The 27,018-nt window shown below is 42.6% G+C and overlaps 3 protein-coding genes across 3 annotated transcripts in view; all 3 read right to left on the reverse strand.

Annotated features, from left to right (window-relative positions):
* Positions 1-9,102, reverse strand: part of LOC127004626 (neuropilin-2-like) — a 39,995-nt gene extending 30,893 nt beyond the window's left edge. Inside the window, exon 1 of the mRNA XM_050872658.1 lies at positions 8,130-9,102. The gene's annotated coding sequence lies outside the window, so the exon portion shown is untranslated. The remainder of the gene's footprint in view (positions 1-8,129) is intronic.
* A 5,023-nt stretch (positions 9,103-14,125) lies between these two features.
* On the reverse strand, positions 14,126-22,169 carry LOC127004627 (RING finger protein 145-like). The gene is made up of 5 exons (XM_050872660.1): positions 22,098-22,169; positions 20,612-20,782; positions 19,399-19,574; positions 18,193-18,351; positions 14,126-18,080 (listed from the first exon to the last, which is right to left on the reverse strand). The coding sequence occupies exons 1-5, from the start codon at positions 22,126-22,128 to the stop codon at positions 16,533-16,535; spliced, it is 2,085 nt and encodes a 694-aa protein (XP_050728617.1). The 5' UTR covers positions 22,129-22,169; the 3' UTR covers positions 14,126-16,532.
* A 913-nt stretch (positions 22,170-23,082) lies between these two features.
* LOC127004631 (dickkopf-related protein 3-like) lies at positions 23,083-24,635 on the reverse strand. Its single transcript, XM_050872665.1, has 2 exons — positions 24,175-24,635; positions 23,083-24,001 (listed from the first exon to the last, which is right to left on the reverse strand). Exons 1-2 carry the CDS (start codon positions 24,370-24,372, stop codon positions 23,549-23,551), a joined length of 651 nt encoding a protein of 216 aa, XP_050728622.1. The 5' UTR covers positions 24,373-24,635; the 3' UTR covers positions 23,083-23,548.
* Positions 24,636-27,018: the final 2,383 nt, after the last annotated feature.

Here is a 27,018-nt window from a genome sequence, read left to right on the forward strand (position 1 = left end):
GGCGGGGCCATCGCATAACATCACCATGAAGAAAGAAAAGGAAAAAAAAAGAAGAAAAGGTAATCTTGGAATTCACGCCATTCATTGTCCTCATTTCCGTGTGTTTTCCCAAAGGTTAGACGCGGAGATAACAAGGAAGAGTTGAACGCGTGACTGCACACACACACACACACACACACACACACACACACACACACACACACATACTAGTTTATATATATACTGATGAAGGCAAAAGACCAAAAAAAGGCAATTACACAAAAGCACAAATCATGATCACAAGAAAAAATCAATCAACGAACAAACAAATAAACAAAATAAATAAATAAATAGGCAAATAAAATAAATATAAATAAATAAACAGACCAAAGCAATTTCTCTGGGTTTGTTTTGTTCATGACTCGGCGACTTTTGACGGAAAATTTTAAAGCAACATTCTCTCTCTCTCTCTCTCTCTCTCTCTCTCTCTCTCTCTCTCTCTCTCTCTCTCTCTCTCTCTCTCTCTCTCTCTCTCTCTCTCTCTCTCTCTCTCTCTCTCTCTCTCTCTCTCTCTCTCTCTCTCTCTCTCTAGAAGTAAGTAAGTAAGTAAGTAAGCAAGAAAGAAAGAAAGAAAGAAAGAAAGAAAGAAAGAAAAAAAGGAAGATAGAAAACAAGGAAATAATGAGTAGAACTAAAAAAAAAAGAAGGAAGGAAGGAAGAAAAGAAGGCAGGAAGGAAGGAAGAAAGGAATAAAAAAAAGGAAACAGTGCTTACAAAAGTAGTAAAAAGTAAAAAAATATAAGTAAAAAGAAAGTTAAAGATAAGTAAGGAAATAAGAAAGAAGACAAGGAAATAGTGAGTATGGAAATATCTAAGTAAGTAAGTAGAAAAGTATCTTAGTATAGGTAAGTTCACGTTATCAGGAAGAACACGCTATCAAAGTCATCACGAGACTTCAATGGGATAAAGATAGTGACCCAAAAATCATTGTATATAATAATTAAGTTTTATTTCTTATTTCTCCTTCCTTTTCCCTCTTCGTCTTTTTGTCCTCCTCCTCCTCTTCCTCTTTCTTCTCCTAATTCTTCTCCTTTACCCTATATCAGTATCATTTTCCTGACTCCAATCTTTTTCCTCGTCTTCCTCCGCAGTCTTTCCTTTTCTTTGTCATCTTTTGTCCTCCTCCTCCTCCTCCTCCTCCTCCTCTTCCTATTTCTTCTCCTCTTCTCTATATCATTATCATTTTCCTGACTCCAATCTTTTTCCTCGTCTTCCTCCGCAGTCTTTCCTTTTCTTTGTCATCTTTTGTTCTCCTCCTCCTCCTCCTCCTCCTCTTCCTATTTCTTCTCCTCTTCTCTTTTTCCTCCATCTCTTCCTCGTCTTCCTCCGCAGTCTTTCCTTTTCTTTGTCATATTTTGTTCTCCTCCTCCTCCTCCTCCTCCTCTTCCTATTTCTTCTCCTCGTCTCTATATCAATAACATATTCCTGAATACAAACTTTTACCTCGTCTTCCTCCGCAGTCTTTCCTTTTCTTTGTCATCTTTTGTTCTCCTCCTCCTCCTCTTCCTCCTCTTCTTCACTCCTATCTTTTCCCTCCTCTTTCTCCTCCATCGTTCTCCTTTTTCTCTCACGTTCATCAATTTGGTAACATCTCTCTCTCTCTCTCTCTCTCTCTCTCTCTCTCTCTCTCTCTCTCTCTCTCTCTCTCTCTCTCTCTCTCTCTCTCTCTCTCTCTCTCTCTCTCTCTCTCTCTCTCTCTCTCTCTCTCTCATATATATATATATAAAATAACACAAGGATAACACATAAAAGCGTATGTAAACAGGGCGAAGGAGACCACACACACACACACACACACACACACACACACACACACCTAATAACACTTTCACTTGCTCCTCACCTCAAGTTCACCTCATTACCTTCCTCTCCCTCCTCCTCCCCTTCCCTTCCCTCCCTTCCCCTCTCTCCTTCCCTCCTTCCCTCTCTCTCCCTCCATCCGTCCGTCAAGGCGTCCACTTCTCCCTCCTTCTCTCCCTCCCTCCCTCCCTTCCTCTCCCTTCAAACTATCCACTACTTCCTCCTTCTCATTTCCTATCTTCCTATCCTCTCGTTTTCATCGTCTTCGTCCTCCTGTTCCTCCTCCCCCTCTTCTTGTTCTTCCTCTTCCTCCTCCTCTTCGTATTTTTCTTCTTCCTTCTCCTCCTCCTCTTCCTCTTCCTCCTCCTCCTTTCCATAACCCTTAGGCGTAAAAGAATATAAAAAAAACAGCTCGAAACACCAAGTCATCGGACCAAGACAAACTAGAAACCAGGAAATAAGTGACCACCCATTCTCTCTCTCTCTCTCTCTCTCTCTCTCTCTCTCTCTCTCTCTCTCTCTCTCTCTCTCTCTCTCTCTCTCTCTCTCTCTCTCTCTCTCTCTCTCTCTCTCTCTCTCTCTCTCTTTTATAGTTTTGATAAGGAAAATTTTATGGGAGAGAGAGAGAGAGAGATTAATACACTCACGTACATCGGGTCAAGACAAATGCTAAAGTCGAGTACATTCTTTCATTAATCTTGGTTAACAAATAGTGCATGACTGAAGTGACCCAAGGCACATTAATATTCATCAAGAGGGAGGCGAAGAAAAAAGAGCGAGAGAGAGAGAGAGAGATGTGGACAAAAACAGAAGAGGAGGAAAAAAGATGATAGGAATAATAATAAATAATAATAGAGCGGACATTTAAGGAAGTGCGGAGGGCGATAAATCCAGTTTTGTTTTTTTTTTTGTTTTTTTTACCCGCCTCTTATTTTCGGGGAGCGAGTGATTTAAAACTTGGAAAAATTTAGGTCATTCTTTTATAGTTGTGATTTTTTCTCTTTTTCTTTTTTGCAATGAATGATCTTTCTATTCTATTTTTGTCCATGTGTGTGTGTGTGTGTGTGTGTGTGTGTGTGTGTGTGTGTGTGTGTGTGTTCCATGATAAAGAACCGAGGTGAAAAGGTTAGGTAGCAGTGATGATGTCTTAATATTCTCTCTCTCTCTCTCTCTCTCTCTCTCTCTCTCTCTCTCTCTCTCTCTCTCTCTCTCTCTCTCTCTCTCTCTCTCACACACACACACACACACAACCAGGTAGTCGTATACGAATCTGGTCACCTGCTGCTCTCCCGCCTGTAATATCGAGGTCATGCTTCATATTATACCAAATTAGTCATTGAGGCCGCCGCCGTATGCACCTGCCCAAAGCCATCACGCCGCGGGGACAGGTGCGCGGAGAACCTCACCTGCGTCTTCACCATCGGTGCCCAGGTGTTCAGAAGGACCCGTGAATCCTAACATTAAACGGTGAAGCCTTATCAGTACCCATCTCACAGCTTGTATTCTCTTTTTTTCTCCTTCCTCGTTTCTTTTTGTAGTAATAAAAGTGCCAAGGTCTGCCTACATCGGGTGAGTATGTGTGGCACTGAACGAGATTGGGTCAGGTCACTAAATGGGTCAGGTCAAGTGCTTCCGCTTCTTTGGCGCTCTTGCTCGGGTCATTCTGTCGCAGCGATGCTAATCTGGGAATGGTCAGATGTGTTGCTATTTTTTTCTCTCGTATATAATTGATTGCATGTACACTCAGCCTAGAAATGATCGGCCACTTAATAAACGACAAATGCAGAATGAGTGTGAGCTAAAGCTGATGGACGCTAGTAAATATGAAGGGCATATATCTTAAACTTTTCACTTGATTTCGTGTTCTGTGGTAGACTTGACTTTCTGGGCTGACTGCAGGATCTTTTAAGTGAGTATTAGTGCCTGTCATTTTCCTCCCCCTCAGCCCCAAAGCACTTTACTGAGATGACTTTATGAACCAAATTAAATTACTAAATGTTTAAACTATATATATGGCAAAAGATCACATATGTCTAAACGATTTGAATTTTCACTGGAACCGCTTTCTGCATCTGTTAGCATGACTGAAATAAGTGACTAGACGACCTTAATCTTTCAACATGCGCGAAACTACGTGTATAAAAAATATATACAAATGGGTGAAATGACAAATGGAATACCTCGATTTTTCAGCTTGTAAACGACACAAAGACACGACAGAAGGTACTACACCATTATCGCCACCATGCACACTTTTACCACGAAGAAAACTTAATATAAGCTTAGACAAAAAAAACTATGAACTCAATCTTTCCCCGGAGATGATTTATGGATTAAAAAAAAAATACAACTACCTTAAACGTATTACATTATTCTTCACCGTCTATAAATGCCAGAGCTTACCGCAAGAAATACTTAAGAACACGAGCCAGCAGCAGCCAATCATTGCTATTCTGGGTCAAAGCTTTTTTTTTTTTTTTTTTTTGGCGTTGTAATAATCACCACTTAACGAAAACAATGCCACGAGTGTAAACAAAAAAATATATATAGAAAAAATGTAATAACGTGAAATTGATCCAGGGCAACTTTCTCATTCAGTCAAAGGGAAAAATAGAATGTTATCAAAAGAGGAAGTAGCATCAACAACAAACAAAAGGCTCTAAAATGAATAATAACGCAAGAATATTTTAGCATTTTGTTTTGACCTTCGTGCTAATTTCGCTTCACGTGCCGGAAAATGATTGGAGGTCAGTTCAGGTCAGATCAGGTTGTTAAGTACGTGAGATCAAGTTCCGTGCAAGGATTGGCATTAGGTCATTGTTAAAGACGTCACAAGAAATTAATAAAAAATTAAAAATAGGACTCCTTACATTAATGATTTGGTCTTCTATCTATCTACCTATCTCATTTAACACCTGAGGGCCTCGTTAATTAACCTGAGGACGTCGTTAACCATCAAACATCACCCACAATCACCAACGATCAAGCAGCCGCGGGGGTCTTAGCGTGGTCTTCGTCACCATACCCACGTGGTCTTGGGTGCCAGGGAGGAGAAGAAGGAGGAAGGGGAGAGGGAGCAAGGGGGCAGTGGGGCACAGTTCCGGCTGGGTCACCTCGTCTGTCAGTCCTCTCCCCCGCCAAGGCTGTCCGGTGGTTGAAGAGCGAGAGGCGGCGACAAGAATAACAAGTCAGAATATTGTTTATGCCTTCCACTCCCTCCCTTCCCTTCCCTCCTTCCACTGCCTCCCCTTCCCGCCCTCCCCACCTCTCCCGCAGTCACCCCGCCCGTCGCTACCTTGACAGACAAACAGAGACCCCCATCAGGCAGTTCCTTCTTGTGCCTTCTCTTCCTCCTTCCTCTCTCTCGCTCTCTCTACTATCCCCAGTCGCCGGCCGTCCGCTAACATACCATAATTTCCCTCTCCCTCCCTTCCATCAGTCCACTTATTCTCTCTCGTTACTCCCTTTTCACTTATTATCCCTTCACTTCTTCCCTCTTCTTCCTTTCCCTCTCTTATTCCCTCATTCTCCATATACTCCCTTTCCTTTCGCTTCCATTCTCTTCTCTCCTACTCCTCCTCCTCTCCCTCCCTCGTGCTCTGTTCATCTACTTCTTCCCCCTCCTTCCTTTCCCTCGCTTATTCCTCTTTCTCCGTTTACTCCCTTTCCTTCCTCTTCCATTCTCTTTTATCCTCCTCCTCTCCCTCCCTCCCTGCCGCCCACATCAGCCTCACTAAGTGTCCTCATTTCCTTTACTGCACAAGAGTTTATCCGCCTTCTACACGCTTCTTTCCACCTCCTCCTATCATCCCTCATACGCCCATATTTCCATCTCTCATCACTCACTAACTCATCCGCATATGCCACTGGTCCGTCTACTATAACACCTTTTTTTTCCCCATTGTATATTTTATTTATCGTCACTTACCTTCACTCCTGTAGTCCATAGTATCAAATGACCCTTCCTTCCTTCCTTTCTTTACCATTTTCAGTGTAACGTTCCTTTTATCTTCAAACTCCACAACATTTTTTCGCTGTTATCACCTACAAACTTTATCTTCATCCCTAACTGCTTTCTTTTTAGCCATTTTCACTATTACAGCCTCTATGTTCACCCCTAACAATCTTTCTTTCCCGTCACTATCTTCGCCGCCCACCGTCACCATCATTAAACTCGTATGTTCTTTCTCCCCTTGCCAGTCCTACATCATCAGCCTTCACCATCATCATTCCTCACTATCACCAACAAGATCCTTTACTTCACTTCTTTAGCTTTTCGTTTTAGACTCCCAACAGACGCTATCAAGGTGTGTTAACCTCTCACAGACATTCTCAGCCTTCTCCTCCTCCTCCTCTTCCTGTTCCTTCTCACTGACATTACCCTCTTCCTTGTCCTCCTCCGCATCCTCCTTCTCCTTTTGTATATCTCTCCTATTACTCTTCATATTCCTTCCCTATATATACAGACATTATATCCTCTTCCTTGTCCTCCTCCCCATCCTCCTCCTCCTCTCGTATCTCTTTCTCCTATCACTCTTTCCATTCCTCTCTCTCTCTCTCTCTCTCTCTCTCTCTCTCTCTCTCTCTCTCTCTCTCTCTCTCTCTCTCTCTCTCTCTCTCTCTCTCTCTCTCTCTCTCTCTCTCTCTCTCTCACAAACCCACGCAGAACGGCGAAATGTGAATATAGATGCAATCAGCGATGCTAAGGCGAGCGAGATAACATCAGTAGACAACCAGGGGAGACTAAACCAAACACAGATTCGTGGGGTAAAGGAAATAGAATAAGAATAAACGAAAAAATATGTATCCTACCCTTCGATTATTTTTTTTCCTTACTGTTTTTTCTATCTTTTTTTTTAATACACGCACGTAGTAGTAGTAGTACAATGACCTCTTTTTCTTGCCTACTTTTCCAACCAACAGGAGACGGAAACGTTTTTATGTCGAGGATCTGGTGATGAAGGAAGAGAATAATTTTGAGAGTATAAGTACATGCGTGGGGGAGAGAGGCAATGAACTTGGTGGTGGTGGTGGTAGTGGTGGTGGTGGTATTAGGAGGTGCAGTGATAATGGTGGTAGTGGTGGTGGTTGTGGTTATGGTAGTAGTAGTAGTGGTTGTAGCAGTAGAAGTAGTAGTAGTAGTAGTAGTGGTTGTAGCAGTAGTTTTTTTTTACGTTGTTGCCTTACTTGATTCGGCTTCCTCTAGAGTCCGGGTTGATGGGTGGTCTTCAGGACAGCATGTGGGTGAGTGGTAGCGTGAGGATTCGAACCGTCGTCCATCATAGGTAGTAGTAGTAGTAGTGGTAGCAATAGTAGTAGTAGTAATAGTAGTAGTAGTGGAAGTAGTAGTAGTATAAGTTAGACTTAAAACCCCAAATTCTAAATATTATGAAGTTTTAAGACTAACACTCTCTAAATAGATAGATAGATAGATAGATAGATAGATAGATAGACAGAAAGATAGAACCAACAAATAGACACATGGACTGACCTATGAACAGAGAGAGAGAGAGAGAGAGAGAGAGAGAGAGAGAGAGAGTTTATCTAACCGTTTCCAGTGGGTATCTATCGTATTGGCACTCTCCAAGCCTATTCCCCACTCATCCACCACTTTCAATAAAACAGTTCTTGCTTATGTCGTTACTGAATCTGAATATGTGTAACTTTAAACTCATTACTACATGTCAAACCATTACTGGGTGCTATCAAACAACTAACACCTTTAAAACTCAGGTATACGATCATAATGTCACAGATGTATAATTCCCGGCATCGCTAAATCCTCTGACCACGCATTCGAAAGGTTCAGTAACTCTTTCCGACAAACATTTCCGACACAATTCAGCTACTGGAATGGCACAGCTGACGACACTATATACCGTAACATTGAAAAAAAAAAGTTTCGGTTGACAAGCTTCCGAATAAAATTAACAACATATAGCAAGTGGAGAAGCTCAGAAAGACCTAACCCTTGATATCGTATTGTTAAAGCTAAACTCACGATCCCGATTATAATTATCCTTCAAGGCTGGTATTCTCAGACGCTTCCGCTTCTGACATCAACTATTTCCAAAGGCCGAAAAGGAGATCAGTCGGGTTTTAATGTGTGTTTTTTTTAGGTTAGTGGCACAGAGGAAGGGTCAAATCACCACCAAGGTCATGACAGTACCCCTGGAAATGCTCAAAACTCCTACGAAAACCTTGTCAAACAGTTGATCTTGGACGCCGAGAGGTTTAAAAATATGACCCCGAGACGATAAGAAAACCGAGAAAATATGCAATTATCTTACCTCCGACTGGTGTGTATGCATGAGTGTGTCCGTGACGGGGGTGGGAAGGGGCGGCAGCAGGGCAGGGAGACAGACAGACAGGCAGCAGCGAGCTATTCCGGCGATCAGCTGAGCGATGTAAACAACTCCAGTCAGCTGACGAGACGTGTGGCGGCGGCGGTGGTGGTGGTGGAGGGCGTGGCGATGGCGTGGACTCAGCGAGACAAGGTCACCACGCCACTCGTTGCATCTCGACAATTAGTGAGTGAAAGTCCTTCCGATAAACCAGTACACACGCACTCACACACGCACACACTCACACTCTTCTGGGTCGAGGTAGGTAGTGGAGGAACTGGAGCGAGTGGGTGGGTGGGAGGTTTTCTGTTACGGGTTGTTGCTATAACACTGGTTTATTTCTTGCCTCATTCTCAGGCTCATTCACTTGGCGTCTGCTCTCCGTCTGCTTTCCGTCCTAATGAAGTAGAGTGAGTGGGAGAATGATTTTGTCTTGCGTTATTATTATTACGCTGTTTTATTGTTTCGTTCTAAGTCTGACTCACGTGTCATCTGCTCTGCGTCCTTTCCGTCCAAATGAACATGAATGGAGGCACAAGTCTTGGATCCAGGCCACGGCACGCCTCAGACCCGGCTGGTAATGGTGACAAGTTCACTTCACATGCTCAGCATTTTACCCTCTCAACAGCCACTCGTTTACTTTCCTTCACCGACACATTTATATTGTATTACTTCTAGTACGTGTGATTCTTCTATAATTTTCGTACACGGGATGCAATGTTTCAATAGCAACAGTGTACAAGAGGAAGCGTTTCAGTCTTTTACGTACTATATAGCTTCCGAGCAACAAAGCCAAAGTTATTGATCTGAAACGAAACGTTTTGGCACTGGCGGCGGCGGAGCGACGGCGGCATAGGAGGGAAGGAAGGGTGAAGACACGTACCTTCTCCCTGATGTCTGGCGGGTGACTGACGATATCGCTTCAGCCGCTGCCAAGGAGACTTTAGTCTCCTTGGCCGCTGCCCTCCTCCCCCACCACCACCTTCACCACCACCACCACCACTTCTCCTAGCATGCCTGTCCTTTTTTTAGGTAATGTCAACGCCTAGAGAGTCTAGTTATTCACGCCCCCTTCAATATGAGCGCCAAACGTGGTCAGACGCGCTCCAAGGAGAAAGTCAAAAGAGATTGATTCATCTTAAAATACTTTGACGCTGAACAAAAAAAAAAAAAAAAAAAAAAAAAAAAACGATGCAACAAAAATGTTTGTAAAAAAAATTCCCCGAAGTTTAAATGTTGTGTCGCAACACCAAGTCTGGTTCTTGTTACATGTACTGATGAGAATTCTTGATCATGCCAGCTAACAACGGTGCGAACGGTGCCCACGCTGAGAGAGAGAGAGAGAGAGAGAGAGAGAGAGAGAGAGAGGAAAAAAAAAGTCGGCATACTGTCATAACTTTCACGTTTCATGACAGCAAAAACGTGTTCATACTACCAGTCGCTGCCTCGCCGCGGCCTTCTGGCGTGGCGCTGATCCAGGGCTATGCTAGGCCGAGTGCTGCAGCGGTGGTGGTAGTAGTAGTAGTAGTAGTAGTAGTAGTGGTAGTAGTAGTAGAAGTAGTAGTAGTAGTAGTAGTGGTAACAGTAGTAGTAGTAGTAAAAGTAGAAGAATAAACCCTTCACAGTTTGTTTAATATTAACATCACCCGACACCGAAAAAAAAAAAATTTACTGATAATGAAACTAACAGTAATGAATAATAAAATGTTGGCTGACCTTGACTATAATATTATTAGAGAAAATATAATTCATCATTACACTACGTACCAAAAAATTATGTTAATTTATCAAAAAGCCAGTATCTTAATTTCCAACCTGACTCCCAGCGTGGTCTTGAATTTAAATGCAAACTGAAGTAGCAACCCAGCACTTTTTTTTTCTATTACTAGTTCAAATAATTCTTGATCTCTGCTACTTTTTTAATGAAGTTCACTCAGCTCGGCCTTGAATATAAAAGCAGCAATCATTTCTTTTTTTATATATTCATCATTTTTCTTTTCCTTCAACTCTTTTTAATCTGCTCCCTCATCCACCAAGACTTTCTGGCTCAGTCTCCTCCGCTACTTAAGGTCACACGAGCATGATTACTATGCACCGAGTCTTGCTTGGTCCTCGCCGCCGCTCTGTTTTCAGCCTTAAGAAAACGTCCATTAATCTCAGTGTATCCGTATCCGGGAAGATGACCGTGTACCGAGAACAAAGAAGGGGTTTTCAAAAGTAAGAGGAGGATATGAAGAACAAATAGGAGTTAAATAAATATAGAAGTGAATAATACTGCTGAATACTGGATACTGAACAAAGAAGGAGTTTTCAGAAGCAAGAGGAGAATATGAAGTTAAATGAATAATACTGAAGAATAATTGTAATTTCTTCCAGGATACATTTTTTTTTCAGCATGTATTCTATTGAAGGTCGGGAGCTGTGAAAAGAATCTCCTTATACGTCTAAACTGAGGTGTTCTTCTACTTGCCAAGTTTTTGTATTCAGAAATGAGATAAAAACACGCACTATGTTATTATGAATTAGTTAAACAAATCAAGGAATCATAAAAAGAATAGGAAAAATACATATACAGTTTTAATAATTGCGTGACTCAACCAGTAAATAAAAAAAAAAGGAAAGAAAGAAAGAGGAAGAAAGAAAAAGCATTAAAAAGAAAGGATGAATGAAGGGAAAAGAATAAAGAAAAGAAAAACAGAGGAATGTAAAGCAAGCGACTCTGTATACGTATTAAGTAAAGAGTATATCAAATGTTGGAAGTTTTTTTCTGTAGGTTTTTTTCTTGTTTTCTTGAGCTTACATGAAGTGGCGTATTAGCGGAGGATAACTGTACCCCTTAATTAAATGAGTTGAGGCCCTGAGAGAGAGAGAGAGAGAGAGAGAGAGAGAGAGAGGTGAGAAATAACGTAACACTTTTTTTATAGTCGTAAAGGGACAATGAACAGTTTTGGGCACGGGTGTATTTTTTTTTCACAGTAACTTATGTAGGAGCAACCTGTGTAGACGGAGACTCTCTCTCTCTCTCTCTCTCTCTCTCTCTCTCTCTCTCTTCGGTGCCATAAATAAGCCATTCGTTGCCTTCCTAAATAGCTTGGCACGGCGTTCCACAATTCGGCGGACGTGCCCCTCACTGCCACGTCCATCAGCAGGAGTTATTTTTAGGGTGTCTGCCTGCCTCATGGTCTCCCCGTGCCCCTGTTTTTCCACGGCCACATGCAGGGCGACCACAATCACCAATGAGGTTTTATGTGATCTTATTGGGCAAGTCCCGCCTGAGTAGAATGACTTAACAGTGTCTGGGTGGCGAGTCGTTGCAGAGGATTGCGTTCATTGTTGTTCTAAGCTCACCTCGTTTTTTTTGGGGGGGTGGGGGTGGGGGTGGGGTATCTCTCTCTCTCTCTCTCTCTCTCTCTCTCTCTCTCTCTCTCTCTCTCTCTCTCAACCGGTCAAAGTGGGGAAATTTGTGTTCTCTCTCTCTCTCTCTCTCTCAACCGGTCAAAGTGGGGAAATTTGTATGTTCTCTCTCTCTCTCTCTCTCTCTCTCTCTCTCTCTCTCTCTCTCTCTCTCTTATTTCCTAGTAGTAGTAGTAGTAGTAGTAGTAGTAGGCTAGTAGTAGTACAGTAGCAACCTGCAGCAGGGGTCCATGGAAGAATTTCAAGGGGTTCATAGATTCTAATTATTTTTAGATTTATCATAGGTACTGGAATTAGGAGACATGCGGCTCGGAATAAAATTCATATTACTGTACATAATCCTTAAAACTGAATGCTCAAGTGCTAGAATTACTCTACATTAGCCAACGGTACCTACCAGGGGTGTCAAACTCCTTGGAATGGTCATGAGTGGCCCGCGAGATGACAGGAAGGTGTTGGGTGAAAAAGTGACTGGAAAAAGGGGAATGGGACAAAAAAGGTTGGGAATCACTGGAAAGAAATAATAATAAATATCGGTGTGGTAAGTTGGCAACACCTCGCCGTTTTCTTCAGTGGTGGTCATGGCGACGCGGGGAGCGGGCGTGGCACAGTGTAGCGTGTTGCCAGGTAAACCCACGCTCATTATTACTTGATATATTTGAAGATTAGTAGATATAGCATACTCTCTCAAGCATTTTGTTCCCAGTCATTATTAACGGTCTCTTTCACATAGTAATATTCTTGGGCCGTCATTCTACGCCCACCCTCATCCTTCGGGACACTTGCCATGCACGCACCCTATTCCATTCAGTTTCTTTTATGCATTTCTTTCACTATGTCCACACCTCACACCGCCGCGCCTCCCCACACCAGGCTCTCCACCACACTCTTGCTTCTCCAGCCTTCTCATGTAGGTCTTACAAAATTAATGCCCAACATACACATTCTAACTTTCTTCCATTCCTCAACAGTCCCACAGCACCAGACCAAGCCACCATCATAACTTCTCTACTTGCATTTCCAAAATATCCTAATGATGGATCTCGTCATCCACTCATTGCCACACCATCAGTAAATTGATTTTATCTCTTCTCTTTAGCAGACCAATCTTTCGACACAACACAAGTTGCATGGAAATATGCACATTATTTCTGGAACTTTTTTTCAAATTGAAAGCCCCTTTCAATTTTCATGTATATATATTTAACATCCCACATCTTATCATTTAATACATAATTAACTGTGCTATATGTTCTGATTAGCCAATATCACAGGTTTCTTACCATTTGTGAAAACATCATAAATGAACATTTCTTATACCTAGCATATTATACAAGTATTATAGGAGGTAATATGCCATGATCCACAGCTGAAACAACAGAATATATACAGGGTTACTGCAAGATTTCCACATCTACATTCAAGCCATTGCCACAAACTAATCTATGCAACTGCACCACACCTCAGTAAGTTTATTAAAAGCATCCCTCACTATATGACTAGGTCATGTTCCTATAAAATCAATTTTAAAGTAGTCAATCATATAACATGGTATTAATGGGGCTACTCTCATAGCCACTCAAAAATAATGAAAAATAAATCGTAAATGAGCCCCCCCCCCCCTCCCCCATCAAGCTTGAGAAGTTATTTTCAATAATTATTTAAACAAAATATAAGAATATTATTTAAAAGAAAGTTACATAATGAAAGCTTCGACACAGATCAAACAAATACTTTGCTGCTAGTGAAACACAGGAAAAACAAAAACACATTTAGCTGCAGAGACTGAGCATAACATGAGTAAAAAATGCTCTCCCCAGTGTTTTGGTGGTTCCATGATTGTATACCACCAGTGTGGTGTAACAATCACGTGGTTGTACCCCCTCAGTGTGGTACGTAAAATTATCATGTGATTGCACCACCAGTCACAGTCAGATCGTTTAACCGATCAAAGTGGATCATATATACATTTTTGGTAGGGAAAGGCCCAGTGCAGCGATGACTGCCTGCATTTGGTGTTTTTATATAGTATAGGTTGAAGTGGAAAACTCTACATAGTTATGCTCCTGAATTGCAGCACAAACAACTATTCTTTTCAAGTGAGATGGTGAAGCACAAGGAAGGGACCTCCACAGTTGGTTGACTAATTGATAACCTTTATGGTGATGCAACGGCTGTGAGCACTACAGCCAGCTAACTAACTGACAACCTTCATGGTGCTGCGACATTTCAGGGCACCGCACAATGCAGCACCAAGAACATCACATGATGTTGAGGTGAGATCAAGAAACACAGGTACAGTATTTTATGGTATACTACTTAATTAAGTAATATGAAGGAGTAGCAATGGTCACAGGGCAGCACAAAGTCAGTGTTTGCAGATGTAAAGTAAGTGATCATTTCAAATGTGTGTAACCAGCTTGTCGACATAAAGGGTTTTTATATATAAATGGATATTTGAACATTTTTAACCTTTGAGGGATAAATTTCTAAAGCCTGGGCCAAAACAAAACTGTATGCCAAGGAAGAATCATTGAATGCTCTATTTAGGTGTGAGGTATAAGTTTGGTCTTAAAGCTTTTGAAAATCAGTAGTATTTAAGGGTGTGAACGTACTGGAAAATAATAGTAGAGGTACTACAAAAAAAAATGTCACTGATGTGCATACCATGAGATTCATAGGTGTCAAGTATTTGGATTTCACTCTGGGCTCCAATCCTCAGATTTGTACCTGCCCCGGATATACTGAGCTTCAAAGTGTAAATAGCAATGATTACAAGACATAAGTGATGCATCTATTTGGCTGAAGAAATATCTGATGCAGCAAGCTCACTATACGTAAGTACAGCATGTAATGTACAAAATGATAACATGAGAAAAATTAATTCTCCCATAACCCAATCAACCCTGTAACCATAATAGTCCCCAATCAGATGCATAAATTTCTAATATTGAGCATTATTGAGTTAATGAAGGTAATGCATGTGTTATTGAAATATTGGAGACTGATTTATTTCTTGTCTGCCTTTGACTCTGTGGCACACGTATGCCTAAGTTCATTGCTTACATTAATATCAAGCAGAAATGTCCAGCAAGTGAACTCCTAAAAATCTTCTTTCAAAATAAGTGCACGGAATAATGATGTAAGCCATATTCCCATAACAAAAAACAAATCTAAATCTGTGTCAGATAGCCTATTCTACAAGCCTACAGAAAATGTCTCTTGGGGGGTGGTGGCACGTAGATTACTCTGGAAAGAAGCTATTCGTACATTTATTGTCAAGTTGCATCAAGGTCAAGTGGCACTCACCACCACTGCTAGCGTTCAGGTCCCAGCAGTAGATCTTGTCCACACATTCTTTATCTCTTTTTGACTGCTGACTCAGACTCTCATGTCTTTAGTTTCATCGAAATTCTAAGTAAAATTTTATAGGCTTTACAGTAAATTTGGATGAATTTAAGGTTACAGGAAAGATTTTTGAATCAAGTAAGGATACTTGTACAAGTGGACACATGCAGGCAAGCAGTTGCACATAACTTCAAACACAGTAACAATATTGCTTTAGAAAAGTAAAGTGGTGTGTGGCACTAGCTTAACAATGTATTAAATTTCCTCATTTTATAAAATACAAAGAAAAAATAAAATGAGTTTTTTTATACTTACAAAAAATCAATCCAACATTTGTTTTTACAATGACATTTGTCATAGAATGAAGGAAGGAAGCACCCTTGAATACTTGAAAGTAAAATCTTACACTGAATTATCAGTAAGACTAACCTGTTCCTACAAATAGCAATATCAGGTACATACTGGTCTGTGGATCTATAGAGGAGGATCCCAGAAACCACTCCTATTTTGCACACTGTACAAGGAGTACATTCTTGAAATTAAGTAAATTACAATTCATATCACCATCATATGAGAATATGGAGTATACAAGGTTAAAGGAACTCACTGAACTATACAAAAATAAAAATGGACAATAATCTCACAGCCCATCCGTTTCCATGAGCTGCAATAATACATTTGCCCATACTATCATACCTTTATTATTGTTGCATCAAGCAATGGGAGACTTTCCAAACTCTGTGTAAGTAAGAGGGCAGCAAGGGCAGCACTGTGTATCTGTTCCTGTTGCTGGAACAGATGAGAAGGCAATAATTCTCCTTTACTCCTCTAAAGAAGCAATGATATCAAATACCACCACTCCATTCAGATAATAAAAATAATTTCTTATGATAAAATAGCAGAGAAGAAAGCATCACTTACATTGACTTTTTTTCAAAACTAATCCATTTTCAAAACTAATCCTTGAGGCGGCGGTGGCTGAATGGTTAGCGTGATGGCCCCGCGTCAGGAGCTCCAGGAGGGACGCGGGTTCGAATCCTGGCCGCCGCACAGCTGAGGTTTTTCAGTCACTGCTGAGCGGCCTAAGACTACCCACATGCTGCCCTGAAGACCACCCATCAACCTGGGCTCTAGATAACCTCTCCAAAAGAGAGGCTCAAAGAGGAGTTCCAGGGGGCAGCACGAGCTAACACAAGATGGCGCCACTATAAACACTCGCCTGCGCCAGAATGGGCTGGGCAAACCATCAGGCCCCAAGGTGAGTGATCCTTTTTTCTTTGCTATATTCTTATAAAAAATGTTTGAAATAAGTATTATGGTACTCTGCCTCATGGCTCTTTTAGAGAAGTAAAGAAGAGGCATTACCTTTCTCTGCTCTAGTCACAGGCATTGAATACTGGGTTGCCCTCTACTGGAATTTAGCTTTGAAAGTCTCCCATTGACCTCTGATTTAGTAGTTTCTTAACACATCCTAACCATCCACTGTGATGAAATCCAGTAAAGTCTTAGGGTTTTGACTATCACTAGGGGATGATCACACAACACGGCTGTACACCATTACACCTATTTCAGTAATCACAGTCATATTTACAGACTCAGGTCTCCACTCTCTCCATCATCAGGGAGAGGAATGTTTGCCCCTATCTCTGTTTCTATGCCGTCCGGCTGAGGCGTAACATCTTTAGGTGGATCAAGCTCTGTGTTGCTGAGTGTGATTGGTGCGTGGCACATGGGACACTTGTCCTGCACATACAGCCATTTGCGTAGGCAGGGGCCATGGAACAGGTGGTTACAGTGAGTGATTCTCGCAGAAGACATGTCTGCATAACAGATGGCACAAACATCATTATAAAGCATCAGACGGGCTTGAGTTGCCTCTGGGAGGCCAGATATCTTTTTAGCAGCTTCCAGCCTCAATAAAAAACTCTTCCATCCTTGCTGTAACCGTTGCCACACATTAAAGTAACAGTGAATGAGCAGCACCACAGCATTGATCCATGACCATTGACCTGTGACGGATTCCTTCACAACAGCACCAACTACAAACACAGCAACAATGAACTCGAATACTCTGGTTGTGGCTCTGGTATAATACACCAGATCATCCAAGCCAGGCCAGGGCTGAGCACACACTGTATCCCATGTGAGGAGAATGTAGGTGGCCAGCAAACCTACTACTTGGACAGACGTCATAATACTGGTGGAAACAACAAGAAGCAGCCAAAAGTACTGCTCAAAGATACTTGTGAACATGTAAACCATGTACATTGACAGTGCAAGGAGAAGAAGGCAAGCAGAGACTGCTCGACAATGCCTGGATACAGATGCAACACCCTGAGCGCTCAGAGCCAGCACTATTGGCTCTACTATTTCATACATGTTCTGTACAAGAGATGACACAACGATAAGCAAAATGATTGAGAGCACTGCCAGCCGTTCGGGTATGGCCATGTCCAGGAGGGAAGTCTGCTCAGCCAGGAGAGCCATGGCAGCTCCTTCTGTCCAGCCTGAGTGAACCAAGTCATTAGGGAGAGGCGCTGCACCAGGGCCAGCAGCATACATTCTGGTGAGGGACAGAATTATCCGTGAGGCATAGGAGACAGCCACACAGGTACCAGCCAGCATGAATGGAGTGAAACAAACCTCAGCTGCACTCTGCATTATGACAAGGTACCACATCTCACTAGGATTTGAGGTTATCACAGTGGGTGTTGTCCCTGCCCCTGAGGAAGACACTCCACCTCCAGAGGCAGATGCGGTGTTCATGCTATCACCAGACGCTGAGAATACTGTGCTGGGCTTGGTGGCTATAGCTGTGTTGTGCGATGGAAGGTAGTGGTTGTACAGCTGAGTTGTGAAAAGCATTAACCAAAAGATGAGCAGTTGGATGGGTACAAAGAGACGACTCCAGATGGTAATAAGGAAACTCAACAGCCCATACATTTCAATCATCTCTGCAAGTGTGTTGTACATTTGTTTTAGAAATCTAAAAACATGAGGGACACATAAGAATATGTACTGAACAGTTAAGAAGATGACAAAACATGATGCAAAGTTGTGAGTCAGGTGAAGTTCTGTCACAGGAAAGCCGGCTAATCGTGCAAAGACTGGTACAAGATACACCAGTAGCAGAATCTGGAAAAAAAATTACGGATATTAGAGTAACTATTTCTCAAGTGGGCTATATTTGAGAGCATAAGACCAGTGTACTGAGTCTGTAACCTTAAATACCAAGAATAAATCTTACCTTGTCTTTATTGCATTCTAAATCAAGGAAGAATGTTACTAATGTAGCCACAAGTGTATGGAAAACTATGGCAGCAACTTGTTGTCTCAGGAAGAGGGTTTCCACATCATTTTTAGGATCAAATAAAGACTTCTGCAGCATCAGCATATTGGAGAAGCCCTGACGGAGGAAAAATTTTCATATAGTCTAGTATTCACCAATACAACGTTTTCAGAAGAAATATTAAGGTCATTAATATTTACACACACACAGACACATGCACACACATAGACACATGCACACACACAGACACATGCACACTTATACACACACGGAGTCACCAACAACGCTGTGGATCCACACTAATTACAGAAAATATTTGTAAACCAACAGCGAAAATATCTGCTGATTGTGATCAAGTGAATTATGAGTGAGTGGTAGTCCAATTAAAATTAGCAAAATCAGCTGGAAGAGTCAGTTCAGCATGAGTCAACCATAGTGGTGGTTTAAATGTTTTATTTTACTGATAGAGAAATTGTGATCATTTTAGGATTAAAAAAAAACTATGCCACTAAGGTGAGAAAGGGCCTTACGGAAACTAAGGTGAGGAAAGAGATAGGATAGCGGCTCAGGTGGGTGGCTGATTAAGTAACAGAATTGAATGGAATATGCACAATTTACGAGTTCAATTGACATTAGACAAAAAAAGATCAGTTGGATTTTTTTTTTCTTTTTTTTTCCAAGATGGCCTGTGTACTGTCCAGCATATGTGAGAGGTCTGGGAGGAGTACAAAGCTGGGCATGATGAATATGAGAAAAATTCAAGTCAATTAGAAGGGATGAAAATTAGAAAGCATTGAAGGCAGATGGGATAGTACTAAAAAAATACTGGAAAGGGAGGAAAGACTAGATGCTTTCAGCTTCTTTGCCAACAGACATGTATGACCCCATTCAACGTAGTCATGAAACCATTACCTATGCAGTGTGTTAATATGGACTTTTGCCCATTTCACTGAGGAGTCTTTGCAATGACTAGCTGTTCTATTTGTGCAGATTAAGGATTACTTATAACATTAATATATTAGAAAAGATACAAGAACCTTAAGAACAGATAAGATAGGTTCTGAAGCCTCCAGATATACATCACTTGTGCTTTAAAGCTAGATTTCAACAAGGTTCATCAAAGCCAGTCAACAAATCTTGGTAAAGTAGCATGGAAGTACATACCTGAAAGCTAACAGTCCCATAATCTGGCCACTGATTCACAAGGTGTTTTTCTCCTTCTATGTAGTAATTGGAGAATGTGTCGGCAGCAGCGAGGACAGCAATGGTGAGATAGTGCATGTAGAGACTCACCAGCTGCTCCAGGGGCAGGAGCAGCACCAGGACTCCTTGGATCACCGCTGCCAACCCACAACACACCCATGAGGAATGTAAGTACCAAGAGAACAAATGCATGCTTATTTTTTCATAATATGTTAGTAATTTTGAGAGGTGATGTTGAGATGGAACAGACTATCTATCCTATTTAATTGTGAATAGAATAGACACAAACAGTCCTATCTTCACTTTCATTTTACTCTAACCAACATATTTTACTGGATGTATCTTATAGTACAAAACACATTATGGTATAAATCTACAAAGAATGACCTCACTTTGTTGTTTAGAAAGTCTCATTAGTATGGAAGTCTGTATGAATTTTCTGTGTCAAGACCTCAAGTGTTTGTTTTGGTTTTGTTAGGTTATGTTAGGTTAACTTTAGGGTATCTTCAAAGGCATGATAGCCAGCACCTTATGGTATAAATCAAGAAAGAATGACCTCACATTGTTTTATAGAAAGTCTCATAGTAAGGAAGCATATATGATTTTTTTGAGTCATGACCTATAGCGTTTGTTTTGGTTTTCTTATTCTCATTCACACACCTCACAATCAACAAATTTAGCTCCCTCAATGCTTATATTAAGTAATCCTGTTTATAAATTCATGGATTCGCTGTCATTCAGATGCTCAACATATTCTAACTCTTAACCCCTTCAACACGAGGACGCGTACACTGCGTCCTTGCGTGCCCCGTACCATATCCGAGGACACGCATACTGTGTCCTGGCTCACTTTAGCCAATATACGAGTTATTTTATCTATATTTATGCTTACATCTAAGAATTATCAAATAATTTATGTTTCTTTATGTGCACCATTTAATTCTGCATGTTTTTACATATAATACATGATGATTATGTTGAATTTATGGCTGAAAACTTGTTATATTCAATAGCGACATTTGAAATTTGGTGCGCGCAGCGATCCCAGATACAGCGCGGGGCGCTGTTTTGGCCCGGCCTTAGTGAAGGGGTTAACATTATCAAACATGCATCTTTCACAAATATTCACATTCACATATTCATTAACTATTTCACTGTGGTGCAGTAAACTCACCAAATATAGCAAAGCCCGATGACACAACGTCTGCCCAGGCCAGTGACAGGGGTATACAGTTCCGCACATCATTCTGGTACCAATAGTCAAGGATGAAGTACCCAGGAACTCGCAGTATTACAGTTGCCACCGCCTCAAACTGCTCACCTTTCAGCTTCCAGCCCTTTAATCCTATAACAAAATTACACATTACATTTAAACATTCAGTTGAATTCAAACAGATAAACAAAACAAATTGAACACTTCCCATTATTTTCCAAGTCTTGCAAAATTACCCAACTCCAGTGACAGCAAGAGTTCTGTGACATTTCCCTGACCATTCACTTGTATCGTTTCCCACCAGTAGTTTGTATAATCTTGATACAGAATGACCATAAACCTGTTAAAATGTAAATACAGAAAGGCTATACAGCACTTTTCCTTTATTTATCTATTATTTTTCTTAGGCCTTATACAAGTTTGTATCCATTTGTTTGCTCATTGGAAACTCAACAATAGTCCGACACAAATATGAAGTCAGTTTAGCTGGGTCCGCAATCTTTTCACAGCATTGCTGCATCACCCCTAATACATCACTCTCTCCCTCATATGTCATCTATGTACTATATATTTGTAATTGTGTAAGAAGTATTCCATATACATTAAATAAGATTTGGCAGTGCTGTGGCCAGGGAACTCCCCGAGTGGGCCATGCCCAAACTGACTTCATAGCTCAGTCAGACTATAGCTTCTTTTTTATTAGCCTCCCTGGTCATGCTGCTAGGCCAGAGTTCCTTTTTTTCAGGTTCATCTCCTATAGCACAACTTTCACTCTTTGCATTTCTCTGCCACTATGTAGTGCCTGACCCGTCTGATGGGTAAATCTTCCAAAAATTCACTCTGCGACTTTGGCCAATTGGCTAAGGTGTGACTTTCCCATTTCACTAGTCGCTGGTTTGATCCTCAGTATTGGTAAAAACCGTTTCCTGGTCTGGATTAATTTCTCGTGCATTCCGTGACACAGTGGTGGAGATAAGGCCAAATGGGAATTCAGCCAATACAACTACATCATCACCATCATCATTGTCTGGCATTACCAGTCCACTACAAGACAAGACCTTTCCCAGCTTTCTCCACCTCTCTCTGTTTGATGTTCCTGTACTCCATGCTGCTCTGGCAAATCCTCTAATTTCATCACTCTGCCAGTCCACCAGGGCCTCTGCTTTCCCTCTGCCACTAGTCCACTACATGCAGCAACAACCCTCCTTCAGTCAGCCTTAGTTTAGACTCCCCTTAGGAACTGTTAAAGACAGGTGAATATATATGAACCTCATCACAGAGAGAGAGAGAGAGAGAGAGAGAGAGAGAGAGAGAGAGAGAGAGACTCCGGAAAGAGGCTGTGCTCGGGGGTTTAGTGGAGTGGCCCATGAACACACGCTGGGAGGGGGGCGAGGGTGGTCAGGTCAGGTCAGGTCAGTGGGTGGACAAGGCATGAATAAATAATCACCCCCGAGGCGGCGCCTTATGCTCTGCTCCATTGTTGTTGGTGTTGAGCTTAAACTTGAACTTGAGAGAGAGGGACGTTGTGACACTGACAGACAGCTTCGGCGGGCTCTATTTCGGCGTGAGGAGGGCGGGATTTGCATGTAATATTTTTTCTGCATTTTTTAGTAAGCGTTTGTTCTTTTTTGTTATATATTTAATAATTATGTGGAAAAAGTATGTGCAGCGCCGAAATTGGCAGACCGGATTAGCTTATTTAGACCTTGTGAAGTGTACAATGGCGCGGAATATTATCTTTACAGTAATTTATTCATTATGCATCGCTGGTCCTCTTGTGGTCAGGCCAGTGATTGAGCCCAGTAGAGTGGCTAATCATATCACTCGTCATCGTGCCTCCCCGCCCTCCCATGTGGCACAGAACAAGGCAGCAACACAGCACCCAGCAGTATTACAGGCTTCACACTTATTAGCCGTTTATGGTTTTACGAGACTAGTTTTGAGTGTGAGGCTTCCGGCACGAAGTAAACGAATGGTGGAATCAGGATTTCGTTCGTTAGCGTGCATCATAAGAGTGACCACATTTGCATTCAAGTTACTCGCCATTATTAGATTCAGTCACTTACTTGCTGGTTATTGTTGACATGATGCAGACGGTTGGTAATTATATTATATAGCTTCAAAATTATATAGATTATATAGCTTCAAAATAGGGTAATAGAGTAAGCCGTAGCGGAAGGGGATGCCAGTGAACAGGTCCGCCTGGGTCCCAAATACTCTTGGATCTCTTCAGGGTAGGTTGAGTGTTCAGTTCAATTCATTAAATAACCTGACATTCCGTAGTTCTGCTTTGTAATGGTAACTGTAATAACAATTATGATGAACGGTTGACTCACATAAATACAGCTGGTAGACTGAAAATTTACCCTGGAGAGAACTTAATTAAGTTTATGAGAATATGAAAATTTAGAGTTTCAGTTAATGTGTAATAATTTATTTGTTTTACAATAACCGGGCCAAAGTTGCACTTAACATTCCAGGCACTTATAGGCTGAAGTGTAGAGTGTATTGTAGGTGGTGGTAGTGGTGGTGGTGTGTGTGTGTGTGTGTGTGTGTGTGTGTGTGTGTGTGTCATGTAAAAGAAGTATCGGTCACCGGCATTTTATTGGTCACAACGCCCACGTTGTCACGCGTCCTCCCGTTGCTGCCCTGCTGCTGCTGCTCTCCTTCACCTTGGGCTAGCCCTGCCGGAGGCTGAACTCTGGCGGGCGGGCTTGACGCAGGTCCGCGCCGCTGCAAGAAGTGTCTGCATCGTGCACCCCCGTGCCGAGCTACAACGGTCTGGACTTCATAGGATCGTGATTCGCCTCGCAGACAGATGGCGATGGGTCATCTCGACCCATGGGTCGTGGGTAGGTAGTACACCTCACTTGGTCCTTCGTGTCGGTGTTTCGGGGATCAGCTGGCGTGCGGACTGTGGGAGGGCGGTACACACCTCATGTGCTCATAGGTGGCCCAGAACTCCGCCGGGTTGCGCGGCGGAGGCTCTGGGCTGGTGTACTTGCAGATGAGGCCCATCTGGCAGGGGCACCTCTCGTTGATGGCGTACTCCGGGCCGCCCTCAGGCACATAGCACTTGTGACCGAGCGGAAGGCGGCGTTGACAGACATACTCGCCGTTGCGGCGCGCACAGCACATGTCAGGGCCACAGTCCTTCTCCTTGCGGCACCTGGCCCCCTCACTGCCCGGCTCCACGCGCTCCTGGCAAACTCCGGACAGGCAGTCCAGGTCTCGGCCACACATGGCGTCCCGGCGACAATGCTGTCCCGCCTTCACCCTGGTCCGGCACACGCCGTAGTGCTGGTCACAGAACTCGCGCCGCTCACACACTCGGTCACTGTTACATAGCCGCTGCAGGGCAAGGATAAAACTGGTCAGTTATGTGTACTAATACATTCACCCACCATCAATCAGATGCATTGTGTTTTGATAGGTTAAGCATAAGAATTGTAGCGAGAATGGTATTGCATTGAACATTTTGTATTCACTATCACAATGGAAAATAAGGATGAAGATTGACTCACGAGATCCTGGTAAGGGTCATAAAATGACGAGGAGGAGGAGGAGGAGGAGGCGACGACGACGGAGAGGTCCCGAGCGTTATACCGTCCCCTTGGCGCTTTCTGCAGCGGGCGGTGCAGCAGCCACGTTAGCACCTCCTCGGCAGCCGTGACGGGTGTTGCCAAGAGGCTCACCACCACCAGGAACATGAGTCCTCTCATCGCTGGTGCCCTTGCGTGCGTGTGTACTTGTGCCTCTACGTGGCGATGCACAAACCTCGACTGTCGCACACACCCCTACACTGCAGTTATATAGGCTAAAGGTGAGGCGCCACCTGCCCTACACCTGGTCGCCCCGTTGTCACCTGCGCGAGGGCGTGGGGTGTGGATCATCCCGTCCCAGGTGACTCTAAGTTGACTTTTGGACCAGATAATTGACCGGCACGGTTCGCTGCTGACCTTAAACACACACACTAAATACTGACTCCAGGCAGCAGAATTTCACAGAATATTTTCGATTTTACTGTGTTGTTGATTTTTTTTTTTTTTTTTTTTGTGTGTGTGTGTGTGTGTGTGAGAGAGAGAGAGAGAGAGAGAGAGAGAGAGAGAGAGAGAGAGAGAGAGAGAGAGAGAGAGAGAGAGAGAGAGAGAGAGAGAGATTCCAAGTATAGTGATTAATATTAACATTTAATAATTCATTCACCTTCGAAGGGGGGCGATCTCAGCTTTACCGTCTCACCGAACTTATTTTATTTATTTATTATTATGTGTGTGGTATGAGGAGATATTTCAAGGGAAGGTGTGTGTGTGTGTGTGTGTGTGTGTGTGTGTGTGTGTGTGTGTGTGTGTGTGTGTGTGTGTGTGAGAGAGAGAGAGAGAGAGAGAGAGAGAGAGAGAGAGAGAGACTCCACAACATCCATCTCCCACACGCAAATGATTTAAGAAATGTCAAAAAGATAGTATCTTAAATTAAACTTCAGAGGCGTTTTTACATTACTGTACCCTTCCTGTCCTTAGAACGTTTTCCTGCTGATTAAAACACACACGAGCGTTCTCATCCATCACTTGACACATTGTTCCCGTCGCTAACAAAGCCTCATTGTGCGTCTGTTTGTTTAAGGGTTAGGCGATCCACACCTGGTTGTCAGAAAGCAGTTGCGAAGAGGAGGGGATTATTTTGGGGGGTGAGGGGCGGGCAGGTGATGAAGCTTGGCCCGCCCCTCACACCTGGAAACACGCAGCACAAGATTATAAGAGAGAGAGAGAGAGAGAGAGAGAGAGAGAGAGAGAGAGAGAGAGAGAGAGAGAGAGAGATGTTTGTGTCGGAGTTTAGATTGTTGGATTGATAATGTTTTTTTAATACCAGTAGCAAGAAAGGCCATTTTCCTTCCCCCCTCTCTCTCTCTCTCTCTCTCTCTCTCTCTCTCTCTCTCTCTCTCTCTTATAATCTTGTGCTGCGTGTTTCCAGGTGTGAGGGGCGGGCCAAGCTTCATCACCTGCCCGCCCCTCACCCCCCAAAATAATCCCCTCCTCTTCGCACCTGCTTTCTGACAACCAGGTGTGGATCGCCTAACCCTTAAACAAACAGACTCACGGGGGGGGCCCCCCGTGGTGTAGATAATGTGTGAATAAGTACAATAAATTATCATCAATGACAGCAAGGCAATCACCTGTATTGGAGTATGGTCAGAGGCAATGAATGTCACACCTGCTTGGCTGCCCGTTCACTCATACATAGGCACAGGTAGAGCGCTAATGTGTTTCCAGCATTAGGCGCATTGGAGCATCCCACGTTAAGAATTTTCACTCAGACGAAGGATTGGTTTCTTATGGAGTCACTTATCTCACGACGACGACAACTATGCACAACTGTGATATATGTGGCATTGTATACTTATCTCGCGGTCTTGAATTGTCTGTTTCGTTATTTTGATATTAATAAAGGAAGACCAAGGGCTAAGAAATATTGTAAAAAAGGGTTGCAAAATGTTTCTCCGATAAAGTGAAGTATAGAAAGTGCTAAAAAATCTAAACTAATGATTGGTATTGATAAGTTATTGAGTGAAGGCGCCTCGTGGCCGCGCGTCACCTCAAGAACCATGAAACACCTGTATGGGGGCCTCTGCTTCCCACCTGGCCGTTTTTTAAGTGAGGCAGACACCTGTGTGTAATAAGAGGGGGCGAGGGTTAAGGGTGGGTAGGCTTGGGGTTTTAGTAAGATCACCTCCCGTACTCCTGGAAGCACCTCAGATTGGAATTTCACATACTCTTGACCACACCGTTTTGAGATGGGCAGTTGACAACCCATCGAGGTGTTAGGCGCGTGCATCCTCGTGTGGCCGTGTTAGGGAGGAGTACAGGTGTTCGTGTTCACTTGAGTTCTGTGCTGATGAATTAAAATTAGGTGACGGGGATGTTTGGTGACGTTCAGTTATAGTATATTATGCACAGCGAAAGAGCAAGAATTGAAGCCTTGGAAGAGTAACTTACTATCATTATTATTATTATTATTATTATTATTATTATTATTATTATTATTATTATTATTATTATTATTATCATCATCATCTTCGGTATTGGTATTTTTTTTATGATCGTCCCTGTATTTTTTTCTTCCTCTTCCGTTTGTTGTTTCATGCTTTCATATTATTTTTTACCTTTATCATTACCATTATCAACTTCCTCGTCTTCTTTATCATGTACTACTACTACTACGAATACTACGAATACTACGAATACTACTACTATACCGGGGTGCTGGTGGCAGTGGGGGTTGGGGGTGGGAGGAGGGGGGCGCACCTGTAATGCCTTTGAAGGTGTGTGGTCGTTACCTGAGGGCGAGGACAGGTGAGATGAGGGATCTTGAGG

The sequence above is a fragment of the Eriocheir sinensis genome, chromosome 28, assembly GCF_024679095.1.
Source record: "Eriocheir sinensis breed Jianghai 21 chromosome 28, ASM2467909v1, whole genome shotgun sequence".
In the NCBI taxonomy this organism is placed as follows: Eukaryota; Metazoa; Arthropoda; class Malacostraca; order Decapoda; family Varunidae; genus Eriocheir; species Eriocheir sinensis.